General features: G+C 45.0%; 2 protein-coding genes across 3 annotated transcripts in view; both read left to right on the top strand.

Annotated features, from left to right (window-relative positions):
* The first annotated feature begins 700 nt into the window (after positions 1-700).
* Positions 701-6,201, top strand: LOC143694099 (uncharacterized). The gene is made up of 2 exons (XM_077178391.1): positions 701-794; positions 4,238-6,201. Exon 2 carries the CDS (start codon positions 4,437-4,439, stop codon positions 5,628-5,630), a length of 1,194 nt encoding a protein of 397 aa, XP_077034506.1. The 5' UTR covers positions 701-794; positions 4,238-4,436; the 3' UTR covers positions 5,631-6,201.
* Positions 6,202-8,003: 1,802 nt separating this feature from the next.
* GYS2 (glycogen synthase 2) overlaps positions 8,004-16,058 on the top strand; it is a 40,762-nt gene continuing 32,707 nt past the window's right edge. For both annotated transcript variants that reach the window (XM_077177993.1, XM_054631913.2), the window contains exon 1: positions 8,004-8,124. In XM_077177993.1, the coding sequence (XP_077034108.1) occupies positions 8,004-8,124 (121 nt within the window). The remainder of the gene's footprint in view (positions 8,125-16,058) is intronic.

Raw genomic sequence — 16,058 nt, 5'->3', positions numbered from 1 at the left:
GGATCCACTCTCCTGTGACCTGCTGGCCGGTGACCAGGAGCCTTCAGACTGCCCTGACGACTCAAAATTTGGTGAGAAGGTCAAAATCAAGAACATGGGGGGCACATATTCCCAAGAACAGTTAGGGATTTTGTCTGCCTTACAGGGCGTGGCAGAGGCACATCCCATGGCAATTTCAAAGAAAGAGCTTAAAGATCTCTTGTTATGGGTATGCTGTAATTATCCATACTCAGAGACGCGTCTGTTGTTTGAGGTGGGTTTTTGGCAGGAAATTAATAGGCATCTTTATCTCTTAGCTACCAGAAAGGATGAAACGGCCCTGAAACTCTTATCACCTGCACGGGTGATGTTGGAGGCAACCTCAGCGAAATCTAGGAGGCTTGCCAGACAACAGCTTGTTAGAAATCCCACAGGGGCGGAGGGAGGGGAGCAAAGGCCGAAACGGAGGTTGGCTCTAGTCCCAGTTGTCCCGGGGGAGACAACTCCCGAGGAAGGGGAGCAGGAGGAAATTTCATCACCTCCAATTCCACCAGCCCCAAAGTCCAAGGGACCCCTAAAACGCCCAGAAACCCCAGAGAATGCAGGGGCTTCGGGCTCCGACTCAGACACCATCTCAATCCTGGAAGAGCTCAGGGTTGAGACTTCCCCGAGCGAGATCGAGGGGTCAGACCGCGCCACTGTCGCGCGTCCTCCCGATTCGCAGGAGCCAAAGGGATGTGGGAGAGGGGAAACGGCAGAGTCGGGAAGCGGGGTCGAAGCGGGACCAGAGGGGGAGGGGGAAGCGCTCTCTCACGGTAGGCGCGGTCGCGCGGCGGCGGTGCTAGCTAGCGGGGGGGGGCATGGAGGCGGTGGGAGACATAGGATCTGGCGCGGTTTCTGCGGGCGTGGCACCGGTGGCGGCAGCGATTTCAAGCTGCACGATGCCAGAAGTGCACGCGGGGGGCAAGACTCGTGAGACATACAGGGAGGGCTTTCAGACCGAGGCCACAGCGTCAGACGCGGGGGATAAACCTGGCAGGGCAGCTGCAGAGCCCCAGCCGGCACCCGAAGGGAGACGCAGGAGGCGCGTGGTGATGACGCCGTACCCGGAAGTCGGGACGCGAATGTCTGATCGAATTGCGGCACGGGCACAGGCACAAGCCGGGAAGGAATTGCATGCGCCGGTGGAGGATGTGGATACAGCGTCGGAGGAGGAGGAGAGAGAATCAGAGACGGATCAAACTAGGGAGGAGACATCGGAGGTGGAACGGGACGGAGACAGTGACGTCAGTCTAGCGGAGACAGGAGGCGTTCCCGAGGGCGCGCGTGCGGGGAAGGTGCGGGCGGAGCGCAGTCGGAGGCGGGTCCGATCCCCTGTGATGACTAGGGCGAGGAAGGGGCAGTTTTGGAATAGCTCCAAAACTGTCCTATCCCAGAGAGACGGTCACGTATCCAATCTCCATTGCTAGCTCAGTCAAAAATCGCACAGTCTCAGTCTCACTCAAAATCGCGAGTGCTGCAGTCAGCCGAGCAGGAGCCGATCGAGTTTGTGACACCATCACGGTCGCCCAGGCAAATGACAGCGCCACCTTATGGTGGGATGAGCACAGTGCAGGGCATGCCAGACCTGTTCAGCCAAGCCACAACGCCATCTGGTGGCAGGACTGCAACAATGCAGCGATTTTTTCCAACAACTTCTAAGAAGAAAGCCACACCGAGAAGAACAACACCACCACAACAAATGGATTATCCTTCAACTTCGGAATTTCGTGAAGCTCAAGACACTTCAGATGAAGTACAACCACAAGAAGACATGAAACGAATCATTGCATCGGAGGGAATTCCAGCATGGATGTTTTCAGCAGTGGAAGCAGCAAAGAGTTTTCTGCATTCTTTTGATACATTCTTTTGAGCCAAGAGAGCACAACCACGAGAATTTCAAGTTCCTTTTTCTGATTTAGGAGCGAGGCCAAAGACCTCAAGGCAAAGAATGTGGACCTCGGAGACACCAATGACCTCCACAACTCCACTGTGCATGCAAATACCAATTTGCATGTTTCCAGTTTCCAGAGGAGGAAGAAGAAGAGCCAGTGAAAACAATGGATTGGAAAAACATCAAAAAAGCGTTGTTAAAAGGATTTATTGCAAGGTTCGGGAGATCTCATAATACCAGTGACATATGATGCACAGGGTCAGAATCCAAGGTGGGACAGGATGGGTCACGATGTGATCAAAGATTTAGCAAAGGCCATCAAAGACAATGGGCTGAATTCACCATATTTTAAGCAGCTCTTGAAGGGGACTTTCAATATGTATGATTTTACACCATATGACATCCGATGCCTTGTGTCAATGATTCTCACCGACATGCAAAATCTCATCTGGGACAGAAGATGGAGAAGGTATCTCACAGACTTGAGGAATGGTTACCAAGGCGGGCCAAAAGTGAATCTCACAGTGGCACAGTTAGCAGGGGATCCTCCAGATGACAATCCAGCAGAGCAAGCAGTGCGACTCCCCAGACGAGTGTTGAATGACATCAAGGAAGCAGTGCGAAGAGCGATTCTACAGATTGCTGCAGCAGGAGTTCCAGACGTTCCATTCTCAAGCATCAGACAAGGTCCCACAGAACCATATTCATCATTCATAGATCGACTCACACAAGCTGTGGATCGACAAGTGACTGATGAGGTGGTGAAGAGACCTCTCATGGAAAGTCTAGCCTTCGGCAATGCCAACCCGGATTGTCAGCGGGTCATCAGTGCAATCCCTGGATGGCCGTCCTTGGCAGAGTTAATGGAGGCATGCAGCAAAGTGGGAACACCTCAGCACGTTGCATCGATCGTGAGGGAGGAGCTGCGAGGAGAATGGGAAGAACAGATGAGAGGACACTCGGAAAAACTTTGAAGACAAAGTGCTGGAGAAAATGCTTCAACAGCAGAATGAAAAGATGGACAAAGTTCTCACAACCATTCAAAAGAAGAACAACTCATCGGGAGGACAATGCTACAAGTGTGGGGCGTTTGGACACATGAAGAAGAACTGCCCACAAGCATGTGCACAAGCGAATGCATGCACCAAAGATGGAAAGGCCACTCTGTCCACAATGCGGGAGAGGAAGACATTCTGTGAAAGAATGTTATTCTCAGACGGATGTGGAAGGAAATCCCTTGCCATGTCTGGGAAATGCCAAAAAGAGCGCTCAGAATCGTCAGCACATGTTGACACAAGTAATGGCGATGACACAAGAGCAGACAGGACAGTAATCGGAGAACGTCAAGCAGACGCCCTCAGCAAATGATTGGAAGGTTCTCTTTTGAAAGAGGCCAGCAATGAAGTTTTATATTCATACCTGGCAAGCATGAAAACATTGCTAGAAAGCAGGGAACATGAATATTTTATCACTTACATCAGAGCACACACATCACTTCCAGGATTCTAGCAGAAGGGAATGCTCAGGCAGACAGGTTGACAATGCCCATTTCACAAACCTTTACGGACATTTTTGAGCAGGCAAGATTAAGCCACGCATTTTTTCACCAGGATGCACAGGCGCTGATGGAATCCTTTTGTCTCACAAAGAGTCAGGTGAGGGAAATCATTAGTGCTTGTCCAGACTGTCAGCTCGTGCAGCCACCTGCTTCCACAGGAGCAGTCAATCCGTGGGGACTGCAAAGTCTTCAACTGTGGCAAGCTGATGTCACAAAATATCCATCATTTGGGAAGCTCAAAAATGTTCATATTTCAGTTGACACATTTTTGGGAGCAGTCTTTGCTTCAGCACATACAGGGGAAACAGCAGAACACGCTTGTCGACATTTTCTGTGAGCATTTGCATCATTAGGTGTACCTCAAGAAATAAAAACAGACAATGGCCCAACATATACAGGCAGGGTGCTTGACAAATTTCTGAAAAAGTGGGGTGTCAGACACACATTTGGTATTCCATACTCTCCCACAGGTCAAGCAATCATTGAAAGAACACATCATATCCTGAAATCCCTTTTGGACAGACAGAAAAGGGGGGAGCCAGAGGCGACGCCTCACATGAAATTGAACAAAGTGTTGTATGTGTTGAATTTTCTTAACAGTTCATTTTCAGAGCCCAATCTGCCAATCTTGAGACATTTTTCAAACAGCTCTCAGGCAAAACTGAGGGAGAATCCTTTGGTTTTGATCAGAAACCCAGAAACTGGACAAATAGAGGGTCCCTTCAAACGAATCACGTGAGGCAAGGGTTTTGCTTGTGTTTCCACAGAACAAGGTCTGAAGTGGGTGTCAGCGCAACACGTGACGCCATATCGGACACAAGAGCAAGAGAGCACTGATCCCGCAAGCAGAGAAACAGGCATGCAGACGGAAGAAGAGGCTCAAGCTGCAGACAACGACTCGGAAGAAAAATAAAAGAACAAGGACTTTGAGGGTTTTCCTTTGGGGTTTGAGTGACAAAAGTGGCAATGCTTTTCAACAAGAGTGAAGTCATGAGCTTCATAATGCTCATGTGCCTCATCTCTTCATCTGTTGCTTTAAGCAACGAGACAAATTTACCTATTGATCAACCAAAACAAAATGTTTGGGAGGCTTTAGCCCAGGCAGCAAATTTAGATAGTATTTGCCTGACACACTCAAGACCAGGGAGACCATTCTCGACATGCATGGTTGGATTGCCAGTGGACGAATGGCCAATTCCAGGACACTCTCCAGTTGAGATTTTGCAGGTCGTTAAAGATCCTGTGAATGAGTGGTGTTCTTGGACACGTCTCCTTCCTGTGGCTTCTACTGAACCTCAGGAATTGGAAATTTTCGGGTCCACGACAATGGAACTATGCATGAAATTTGAAATCCCGGATGTGACAAAAACAAATAAGACCATTGATGTCACTCCGAATCATGCTTTTTATAGAAATGCATCGGCTTGGTGCAAATACACCAAGGCGACAACCAGAGGATCGCTCCAAGTTCCAGTGCAATTGCCACAAGGATTCTTTTTCATTTGTGGGGACAGAATTTGGCATGGCATCCCTGCAAATGTCAAAGGCGGTCCATGCAGCATTGGGAGGATTTCAATGTTGTCACCAGATTCGAAATTATTGAGAGAACAAAAACATAAAGAGAAAAGACCCTTGCAACATTATAGTGCGGATTGTGATGATGGAGTGTACACTTGGGACAAGGCACGGAGAATTGCAACAGCAATTTTCTCACCTCAGACAGCGTTGGGGGTGGCCTTGACTCAACTGGACCACATGGGTTGCTGGTTGAGCAAACATGCTCAATCCATCTCTCTTGCGCTGAGCGACATGTTGAAAGACACAGACAGTGTAAGACAGGCAACTCTTCAAAACAGAGTGGCAATTGATTATCTGCTGCTTGCACATGGACGTGAGTGTGAAGAATACGAAGGAATGTGCTGCATGAATCTCTCAGATCACTCGAGGTCAATTCACGAAAATATTCAAAAGATAAAAGACAGTGTAAAGAAACTTGGTGAAATCACTGGGTCTTGGATCAATGGTTTGGTTGAATTTTTTGATCTTTCTCCTTTGTGGAAGGAACTTCTAAGAATAGGGTTTTATGTTTTAATAGTGCTCTTAGTCCTCGTGCTCATCGTGCCATGCATCTTTTTGTGTGTGCGGCAACTCTTGAGTTGAGTTGCAAAAGAGGTGTTTTTGGTGCAAACAGAAGGGGGAAATGTGGGAATTCAGCACATCCCTCTGGATGTCCAGAGTTGCTGGAAACCCTCTCGGGGGGCTCGGAGACCCTGGCATGTTGCCCGGAACACCTGGTGGCTTGACTTTGATCCTTCCAGCGAATGGCCACCTGTGTATGAGGACATGAGAGCCACACGGGTTTGAATGGTGCAAGAATGATGTATTTACAGGGTGGAAATATAGATTTTGGGGTTTTTTGGTATAGGGGTTATGGAGACAAGATGGAGGAATCAGGGCGTGTCTCGTCCTTCTTCTTTCTTCTTCTTGTTCTCCATTTTCTGCTGTGATGTTGGCACTTGGGGATTGGTTTAGAGTAGAAGTGCACTGTCTAACATAGGTGATAGGTACTGGGAATTAAAAGTAAATATGATATATGTAGTTTGTAGTATATAAAGATGACACCGCCTTGGGGGTGGTCAGAGTGCTTGTGGCTGCCTTGCTGTGCAGACCTTGGCTGGGCAGAAAGAAAATTTTGTAGATAAGAAATAATAAACAACCTGAAGACTGAAAAGTGAAGAGTCCAGACTCATTCTTTGGAGCGCAGGCTGCCTCAGAACCATCCCATGCGTCTTGGGGCAGAGACAGACAGCCGACCCAAGAAAATAGCATGGTTTTTTAGGTAGTGGATGATCTGGTTTCCTACCTACTGCAGGTAGTAAAAGCCACAGCTGCTCCAAAAATAATGGTTCTGGGCCAGGCCTTTTTTTTAGAAACTGGTGAATAGGGCAACTCAAGCCATTGAGACAAAATGACACTCAGCCAACAAACCCCTGAATATCCCTGGCCTCTTATCAGGCTCTTTTCTGAGACAGCTCCAGTTCTTAACTCTGCAAAAAGCGTTTCCTGCACCCTTAGGTTTTTTTCAGTGAGCTGTAACCACCAGCTCAGGGGTGGGTCTGACTGCCGTGAATGCAGAGAGGGCACAGATTGTGGAAGTGGAAGAGCAAGTCTTGTGGGGAGTAGGTACTCTTTAAGGCAGGCTCAGCTGTGCCATGCATTATGTATTATGTCTAAGAGACTTCTATGCTGATGGGCTGCCTGTCTCCTAAACTAATTGTCAGACTTGTTTTGCCTTAGGTGAGCTCAGAGCCTTTCCTCCTATGCCTGCTGCTGCAGTGGTATTCTCCACAGTGCTAGAGATGTCCTGAAGCTCACCTGGAGATTTGCTCCCTGCTGAACTGTGGGTTTTGGGCAGGTTGTGCTCTAAGCTCAGAAACAGAGCCAGCTGGCACAGCTGTCCCAGAAGCACTGGCTTCTCAACCAGATATGTAATATAAGCATCTAACAAGCAGGCAGCTGCTCCGGGGAGCTGTGAGGATCTCGGGCTGTGAGTTAGGGACCAACAATCTCTGTCAATGTGTGTTCAGTGCTTGCAGCATCCCAGCTCTGTGCTGGAGAAGACAGGGGCATGCTGTGCCCTGACTTGGTACTCACTAAGCTCCCTGGGCGGAGGACATGGGCCCAGAGGCCAGGAAAGACCTGTGGTATAGAAAAAAACCAAACAGGTGGAAAATCAGGGACAGGACTGCAAGGAGAGGCAGAGTGCATGCCAAAACGGGGGTAGAGCCTTTGTGGCTCTGTAAAAGCTGGCAGGGCTGCAGAGCTGCTAAAGCAGCCAACAGCTGATGCAGAGTCCTGGGAGCAGAGCTGGAGATAATTGTGGAGATAGGAGATGTAGTAAACTTAGGCTTACAGATGGCTGAACTGAAAAAGAAGAGTTAACAGCATTTAACCTGGCAAGGAACCTGAGAGACATCATGTAAAATGAGTGTACTCTAACTCCTGCAGACGGCCAGCAGGTAGGAAAACTCCACGGGTGTAAGGGGAGGGTGTGTCTGGAGGGGAGGACTCAGGGGCTGGACTCAAATCAGGTGGTGAACTCAAAGTGTCCTCCCTGTTGGAGTTGGCTCAGGGCGGTGCTGACTTTACAACCCTCCAATGTCAACTGTTCCTGAGGTGCTGGTGGAGACTGAATGCTGTGGTTCTGGAGCTAAAAATCCTTTTTTACCTCCTTCTGAGAGAAGACAAAGAAAGAGCTGTGGCCCCAAAACAATTGAGACCTTTCTCAGGTCAGTGTTAAATTCTTACCTCTCCCTGCAGCTGCTTCTCAAGCCCTGAGGATTTCACTGAGCCAATTTAATGCTGGTGGTCAGACAGTTTAAACCCATTAGCTCCCAGCTATCTGAATAATTTTCTCCTGGGATCCCAGCACACAGGCAGACTGCTCTAACCAGAACTGCAGAGCACTGCCACGGGACCTGGACTTTGCTGACTGCTGTGGCCTGCGTGGTGAGCACTCAGGGGCTGAAGAAAATGCCACTGGCAAGATCCCTGTCCATGACATCTCTGAATGGGCTTCTTCAGTGTGAGGATGAAGACCTGCCCGTGGAGGATTTGTTGCTCTTTGAAATTTCTTGGGAGGTTACCAACAAAGGTTTGTACCACACTTGGGGGGTTAGTATTGCTGTTTTCTCAGGAGTGGAGGGAGGGAGGGAGAGGATGGAGAAGAAAGGCATTCACAGGGAGACTGGAGAGGGCTGCAGAGCTGCTGGACGGAGAGAAGTGCAGGTGTGTAGTTGTGCATGCTGAGCGTGGGCTGCATCTGCCTGGGCTTGTGTTGGATGGGCAGAGCCAGGATATCTCTCTGTCTTTTTGTGTTCCACCACCAGGGAGGGAGGGGGAGGGGGGTTGAACATCTAAGTGATAAGTCTGAGTGTGCAGCTATCTAAATTGCTTTGTACATACTTAGGTTTTGCCTTCCATGCAAATTCAGTTAGGAATGTCGTGCATGGAAATGAGCTGTACAACAGAGATCAGATGCACAGCAGTTTAGCAGCCCCCCCTCAGCCTTCTAGAGCAGTGTGGAGAAGAGGCCAGGCCTGGAAGGGGAATAAATAAATAGAGCTGTGTACAGCCACTGAACAAAACCCAGGAGTCAATGACCAGCGGCCTTTGTGTGCCAGCTAAAACTCTTCTGGACTGCTCTTTGCAAACACAGGTGGTGCCAGACAGGGGCTTCATTTGTTCATTGGTTGCTGCTGGTCAGGCAGAGGGCACACTGCTTATTAGGCAAAAATCCTCCTGCCTCCATTTCTAATCCATTCATCAAATCATCCCCTTTCAAGTAGGTGTAGTTCTGCAAGCTTCCATTTTCACTGCAAAAGTGAGTTAGTATGAGTAAATGATTGACCTCCTGTGTGTTATTTTCCTGGCAGATAAATAGAGTTTAATCAGGAGAGGGGATCTGTAAACTGTTAAGAATTTAACTTTAAAGAGGAAATGTGTGTGAGAGGAACAGGCAGTACTGGGGGTTATCCCCATGGGGATGCTGGAATTACTGTTCTGTGATAATTTCTGCTGGTTTACATTGCTTTTTCAGGGTGGAGAGCCTTATCAATACCTAGAAGTGAGACAGAGTAGATTTGGCCGTTTGAATCCCTGTGGGCTTGTTTTTCAGTAGCTTCAGCCAAGCTTTTAGAGTTAAATTACTAAGGCCACAACTTGGAGCATGCAGCATTCACTTTTGCAGTGTGCATAATAAGTAAGTAATAAGTAAGGTTCTGGCAAGCAGATGGCAGCAGAAATCTAGGAAATTCTGGAGTTCTCACTGACTTCTCTGAACTCCACAGCATACATATTTTCTGAGTCATCTGGACCCAGGGGTTGTAGATATCACACAAGATTTTTAAGAGAAGATAACCCAATTAGATTTTCCCAGAGCATGTACAAAATGTAGTGAATCATTTAATCATCCACAGAGCTCTGGCTGACTTCACTGGAGCAAAATCAACTGACGCAGCTAAAATTTACTATTCACACATTTTGTGAGAGAATTAATATTAATAAAGTCAGTTTTATTCAGTGTGTTTAAAAATAAGGTGCCTTTGCTTACACCACTTTCCAAGCCCATATATTCAGACAGGGCTGAAGGAACATGGAATGGAAAGCAATTTCTTCATTAGAATCTGACCTTCTGCAAAGCTTCCATTAACCAAGCTCAACTAGAAACATCTGTGCAAAATATAATATATTATAATTTATTAAATTTTATAATCCTTTTTCAGCCTATTTTTCTGGTAAATTCTTGATACTAAGAGTTTGGGGGTTTTTTTCTATATCTTCCAGGCAATTGAATGTCTAAGTCATGTGGTGAGAACTGTTCCCTGGTGACCTAACTTTTATAAACAGTTCTGGGAAAATGATACAGCACTGTGAGAGAGAGTAGACAGCAAAATACAGGGAGAGTCATCACAGAAGATATATAAGCTTAGGAAATAATAGATTGTAATGTATATTCCTAGCTCCTTTAGCAGGAGGAATTGTTTATTTGATGAAATAAACTGACCACACAGAGATTTAGTTCTACTGCATGTTTTAGTGTTTGTGCTGCTGCACATGTTCCTAACATAGAGGGCAAGATAAACATTATCTGGATTTATTGCCTGACAAGCTTATTTTGAGCATTTAACATGAAGGTTTCTGTCTTCCTTTCTGGCAATGCAAAGGTATGTCAGAGGAGCTCAGCCTGAAGTTGGTTTGCATTTCTGAGGTGGCATAAAGCTGCTGCTGCCCACAGGAGTGAGTCCCAGTTTTATGTTAATTATGGTGCATCACCAGGTGCTTGGGTACATTTCCTCCTGGGCAAGTGCTGCTTCTTAATAATCCCTCCATTTCTCTTGTGGCACTGACAATCAGGCTGCATTGTCCTCTCTCCTGTGAGGAAGGTGATGGCAGAGCTCACAGGTGAATATCCATCCCCACACACTGTAACCAATGACTTTTACAGGAGCAGAGCTGAACCTCTTCAGAGCCAGGGATGGCAAGGGAGTCCTGCAAACCAGAGAATATCTGATTCTGTAGAGAGGGAGCAAGCATTCCATGGCATTTCACTGATGGTGCTGGTTGTTACTGCGGCATGAGGTGTAGCTGTAGGGAAGAAGATGGTTGTATGAACTCAGGGCTCAAAGATCTACAAGTATCCATTATTTCCAGAGTCTCATCTCTTCTTTGTCAGCAGCTGGAACAGGGGAGTTTTCTCTCCTTTTTTTTTAAGAAGGGATAATTTAAAAAGTGCTCTAACAAGGAAGAGTTTCTACTTCTCCATGTTTCCTTTTTGTATTTTTTGTCCTGGCTGCAGCCTGTGCTAAGTTACATCCTCTGACACAAAACATTGGCCTCTCAGTTACACCTCTCACTCTACTCTGTCTGAGCAAGCAAAGGTAAGGTAGCTGAAGGAGAAAATGGGAAATTAAAAAGGCTCATCTGCCAATGTCACTCTCCCTCACCTTTCCTCCAAGTCATGAGAGGGAACTTGCCACTTAAACCAAAACCAATATTGAAATCCTCTTGCATTGAAAATCCTCTGCCAAAGAAATAAGAAATGAGTAGGGTTTTTTGTGGGATTTCCCTCACTTTAGTTGGCTTTTCACTGATAGGCAAAACCTTATGTGAAGTGGATCTACAGTGTTTGTGTGGCAGAAGAGGAAAAATGCAGGCAGTGAAGGGTCCTAGTCCATTGCAGTGCAAAAAATCTGGTGGTAATCATGGGGGAGATCAGCATTTTTAACTCTTTCTTTCTCTCCTGGCCATCATGCTCTAGTAAAACGAGGCCTGGTCATACAACTGTGGAAAAAAGGATGGTTTCTTTCCTCCATAGCATGAAGACTATTAAAAGCTTTAAGTACAGGAGCACAAAAGAAGTGGCTACCAAGCTATGAAGATTTTGGGCCTGCGTTGAGTTTGTCTGTGGTGGGATTTCTGACACATTGGTTAGAAGGGCTGAGAATGTTCAAGATCCGCCTTTTTCTCTAGAAAGATGTCTTGAAAATAATTCCAGTGATATTTAGATTAGTATCCCTTGCTGTACCACTCACAGTTTTTAGATAGAAAGTAGAAGAATGCTTAAAAATGCTGGGCAAACAGCCAGCTTGTGTCATCATTCAGCTGTGAACAGCTTAGCTCAAGAGTCACTGGTAGATGAATCTCAAATATTTTTATTCCATCCCCATTGGAATGGAGACTGTGCTAAAAACAAAACTTGTTTCAGCTCTCCTTGGAGCAAAGATCTCAGTTCAGCCTCTCTGGTGAAAAACTGGACTTTTGGAAATTAAATCCTGAATCCACTGAAGTCAGTAGGACCAGCATTTTCCCTCCTCTGTGTCTTCCCATGATGAAACTTCCTTGGGAGAAGGTGATTACTGTAATTTGTGACACAGCTGAAGTAACACCCTTTGGGGAGTGGGGATGTGCTGGCATAAACTTGGCATAAGCACAGCCTCAGAGCTCTGTGCATTTATAGAGTGGGCTGGAATATCAATGTCAAATCAATTCCAAATGAAATCCTGTGCACTGGGGATGATGCACACAGAAATAGCTTCTCAATTGTGGACATCTGTCATAAGTTTCAATGGTTCAGTATTATTTCAGAATATGTTTGGAATGTCAGAATTTCAGAGAATGTGGAAATCTGTCTTCTGAGGAGTCCTGGCCACAAACATAGTCCAAAAACCACAGGAAAAATATCTGTTGGCTGAAGATGCTGGTTGTTTTTCACCTGACACATTTTTCAGCCTATTTTTATTCAACAAACCATCAATCAATCAATCAGATTCCAATGAAATGTTAGAAACAAGTTCAATCCAAATTTTTATCACACCTGTGCAGATCAAAGACACATTCTGAGGAGAACAGTGAAACAATTGATGTGAGAGTGATTGTGGCAGTTTGAGTCCCGAGCCTGGGCTCATGCTGCTCCCAAGGATCCTGTGGCTCTCATGGTTCTCAGGGAAGCTTTAATGCCTCCAGAGTGGCCTGGTGAGGACATAGCAAAGAAGCTGCAGAGCCCTGGAATCATCCTGATGCTCTCTCTGTGTAGCAAAGGTGTGTGAGAAAGGATCAGTGACAATCTCCACTTACTTCTGTCTCGCTTCCATAGTTCACTTCCTATTTCTCTCCCTCATTTTTGGTTTCTGCTGCTCCTTCATTCTGTCCTTCTGCAGTGTGGGGTGGGTAGGAGGACAAGCTCTAACTGCTGCTTGGATTTTAAATATACAAAAGAAATAATGCAGCAGGACTTGAAACAAGGAAAAGAGAAAATGCTGGAGTGATGCAGAGAACTCCTTTAGACAAATTCTAGTAGTGTTAGCATAGTTAAAAAGGTTTAGACTTTAAAAATAATTCTGTGGAATTTTTTGAGATAGTATTTTGGTTTTATCTTCTATTTTTTAAAGAGGTCAGTAAAAAGACATCAAACTTCCCTTAAATTAACAAAATCCCTCTTTCCCAAATATCTGACCTCTCCTTTTTGTGCCAGTTATTTTTTCCTTAAAGAAAAAAACAAAACAAAACAAACCAGGAGGAAGAATGGAAAAGAGATAGGTGGGGGAAAGAATTTTTGTTGATTTCCTTTGAAAGTTGATTTCATTTATTGGTGGAAAGTTTAAAAGCATGTTTTAAAAAGAAATAATAAAAATATTTTTATTTCAATGATGTTTTTAAATGACTAAAAATTAATATATTTGAATAAAGCATTTTGTTGAGCATCAGAAAACTAAACTATTCCTGTATCAACATTTTACTGCTAATTCCCCTTGTCTGTGATATTCCAAACCAGTTCTCTTGTTCTGATCTCTGCTGATTCTCTATCGGCTTCTCATTTTGTCATTTCTTGTTTGTTTTAACCCTGTTTCAAAGTACAAAATTTCAGAGGCAGCATAGAGAAACTTGCAACATTTTGGTACATCCCTGTTGTTTGGCAAGGTTTTCTGTTTATAGTATGACCTAAAACATTGTATTAGACAAGAAAAAGAAGGCTTACCAAATTGTTGAAGCAATTTGAGAATTCTGTGAGCTGAACATGTAAACCCTTACTCTGCTACTCAGTAGGATAGGTAATGTTTTGCTTACTGACACAGATATTTCCAAGGAATTCAGAGCAACTGAGCATATAGAAACTAGCTCTTAAAAGATATATAATCTGTTCCTGGAGTTTGCTATGGAGAAGTGTAATTTCAAAAATCAATACATTATTCTAGACATTGCTCTGTTCTTCTCAAGATGTCTTTTTTAAGTTATACCCAACACTTCCTACATACATAGTTTCACTTGCAGTTTCCCTCCGCTGTCAGTTAAACCTTATGCACAGACATGCTTTGTGAGTCATATTTCCACAGTAACAGGGAAGACAAAAGCAGGTCTGGGGGCCAGGTAGCACTGCTTTTATCACAGTTAACTTCTGAGGAGTTTTAACAGCCTGTAAAATGTACTCCTTGGATTTTATCATAAGTACTTTTTAGTGCATTTCAGGCAAATCAGTGCCCTGAAATGTTTTTTACCTTGCTGTGCAACAGATTATGACAGCAGAGCACGGCACACTCTCCATTCTTTCCCCCATAAGAGGCCTTCCATACATCTTTGGCCCTTTAGGGCACACAGGGATCCTAAGGATAACCTTGTGAAAAGAAACACTCAGATGCTGGCTGTGTGAAACAAAGATCCAGGCTCTGCGCTGCCCTTGAGCTGCAGATTCCCCATTTCTCTTGAAATCTGTGGCTGTGGAAACTCAGCTACGTTACCAATCCCAGTGTTGAGCCCTTTGCAGTGTGGAAGAGGCTGATCCACACTCCTAGGATGGGGGAAGGAGCTTTGCTTCACTCTAGGCATATACAGCTTTATTGTGGTATTTAGTGTCTTTCATCTTGCAAGTCATGTTTTCACTTTTTCCTGGATCACCAGGCTGCCCTGCACTAAAATCTTTCCTCATTCTAAGCTCTGTATCCCTGCCAATTCAAACCAGCCAGTTTCATGACTAAGATTTCTACCAAGCCTCATATTTATCTTATTTTGGATTTAGGCCTCTTATGCTCCTATGATGAATTTACCACCCCATAAAAACAGAGGTATCATCGTAACTATTGCTTTTTAGGTTGAATGTTCTGATTTGTCTCATATAATTAAAATTTTATGTTTATCTGAATCCAAGCTATTCAAATAGACTCTTTCAGCTTGAGCAGAGGAACTTGGAGGGAAAATACGGTGTTATTTATCTAAGATTGCTCTAAATCCCTGTCCAGAGCAGCCATGGAAGAATATGATGACTATAAATTAGTTTCTTAAGCTTTCTGGTCCTGCAGAAGGGGAGAATAATGGTGTTATGCATAGGTTTCCTTCTGCAATTCCATAGCTACATTATATGAAACTCTTGAACTGACAGCTTGATTTAGGAGCAGACATCTGTAAGGTTCTTGTCTTCTTAAGTCTTGAATTATTAAGGGTAATAATTTATTGTACTAATTCTACTTAGCAAGCTGGTAGATTGAAACTGCATTTTTTTTTCCTCTTTGTAAATACCTAGAATCCTGAGACATGAAAATATTGAGACCAGAGGTCCTTTCAGCATTCAAAACAAATGGGATATTTGTAGAGAAAAGGCATTTAAGTGAACAATTTATTTTCTAGGAGCATAATTAAAACTGTAGCTCTGTCATTTGGCTCTCCAGGGCTGCAAGACAGCAGGCTTTGCAGAAGGCTTTCTGTGTTTGTCAGGGGATGCAGTTTAATTAATCTGGAACTAATCTCCCAAAGTGCTGAGCAACTTCAGCTGCCGTATTGTACATAGCAGTGGCAGATTTTTCAGGAGAATTAGGTAACTTCTCAAGGTTTTTAATTATATTGAATATGGTGCACTGGCACCTCTGGATATCCCAATAGCTTTAAAAGGGTGAGCCTAGCATGCCAGCTCTCAATCCCTGGGAGTTTTCAGTGCTGGCTCCATAGGTAATTTTGATATCACTGCTGGACATCCCCAGAGTGCTGCCAATATTTCCAAAGCTTCAACATTCAGTGGAGAGAAAAAAATTTATGTAGGGGCAATCCCTTCTGTAGTGTTCCTTTTGCTCTTTGTACCTGTTGTGCTCCCTCTCTCCCACCTTGCTGGAGCTACGCTCATTGTCTCTGGTGTGCAGCAGCTGCTTGGCCTCAGGTTTTCTTTTCCCTCACCATCCTGCCCCCTTGCTGGACTCAAGCATGCCCTATGGCTCTTCTGACTTGGTGGCGGTGAAATTCCACTGCCTGGCACCCTGGGCACTGTAGCAAAGAGAGGTTTGCCCTGCCAGTGTGTGAATTCCAGGGCTGGCTATGGCCAACTCTGAGCAAGAGCAGCTAAGGGACTCTTGCACACCATGTGCAAGAATGGATTGATGTGTATTGACTTGGCAAGGGATGCTGCTGGATTCTCTTACACATTTGAATGGTGCATTTGCCTTTAAAGCAGACATTATTTTGGTGAAAGATGCTACAGACATTTATGTAGTCAGTGTAGGCTACATTCCCTTCAACTTTAACAACTCTTCAAGACTCATAATGCAACAA

The sequence above is a fragment of the Agelaius phoeniceus genome, chromosome 5, assembly GCF_051311805.1.
Source record: "Agelaius phoeniceus isolate bAgePho1 chromosome 5, bAgePho1.hap1, whole genome shotgun sequence".
NCBI lineage: Eukaryota > Metazoa > Chordata > Aves > Passeriformes > Icteridae > Agelaius > Agelaius phoeniceus.
This window is presented reverse-complemented; position numbering and strand designations above follow the sequence as displayed.

Bases quoted from the DNA above. Each gene is read 5' to 3' on its own strand.
- LOC143694099 (XM_077178391.1), top strand. From the start codon at position 4,437: ATGCTTTTCAACAAGAGTGAAGTCATGAGCTTCATAATGCTCATGTGC.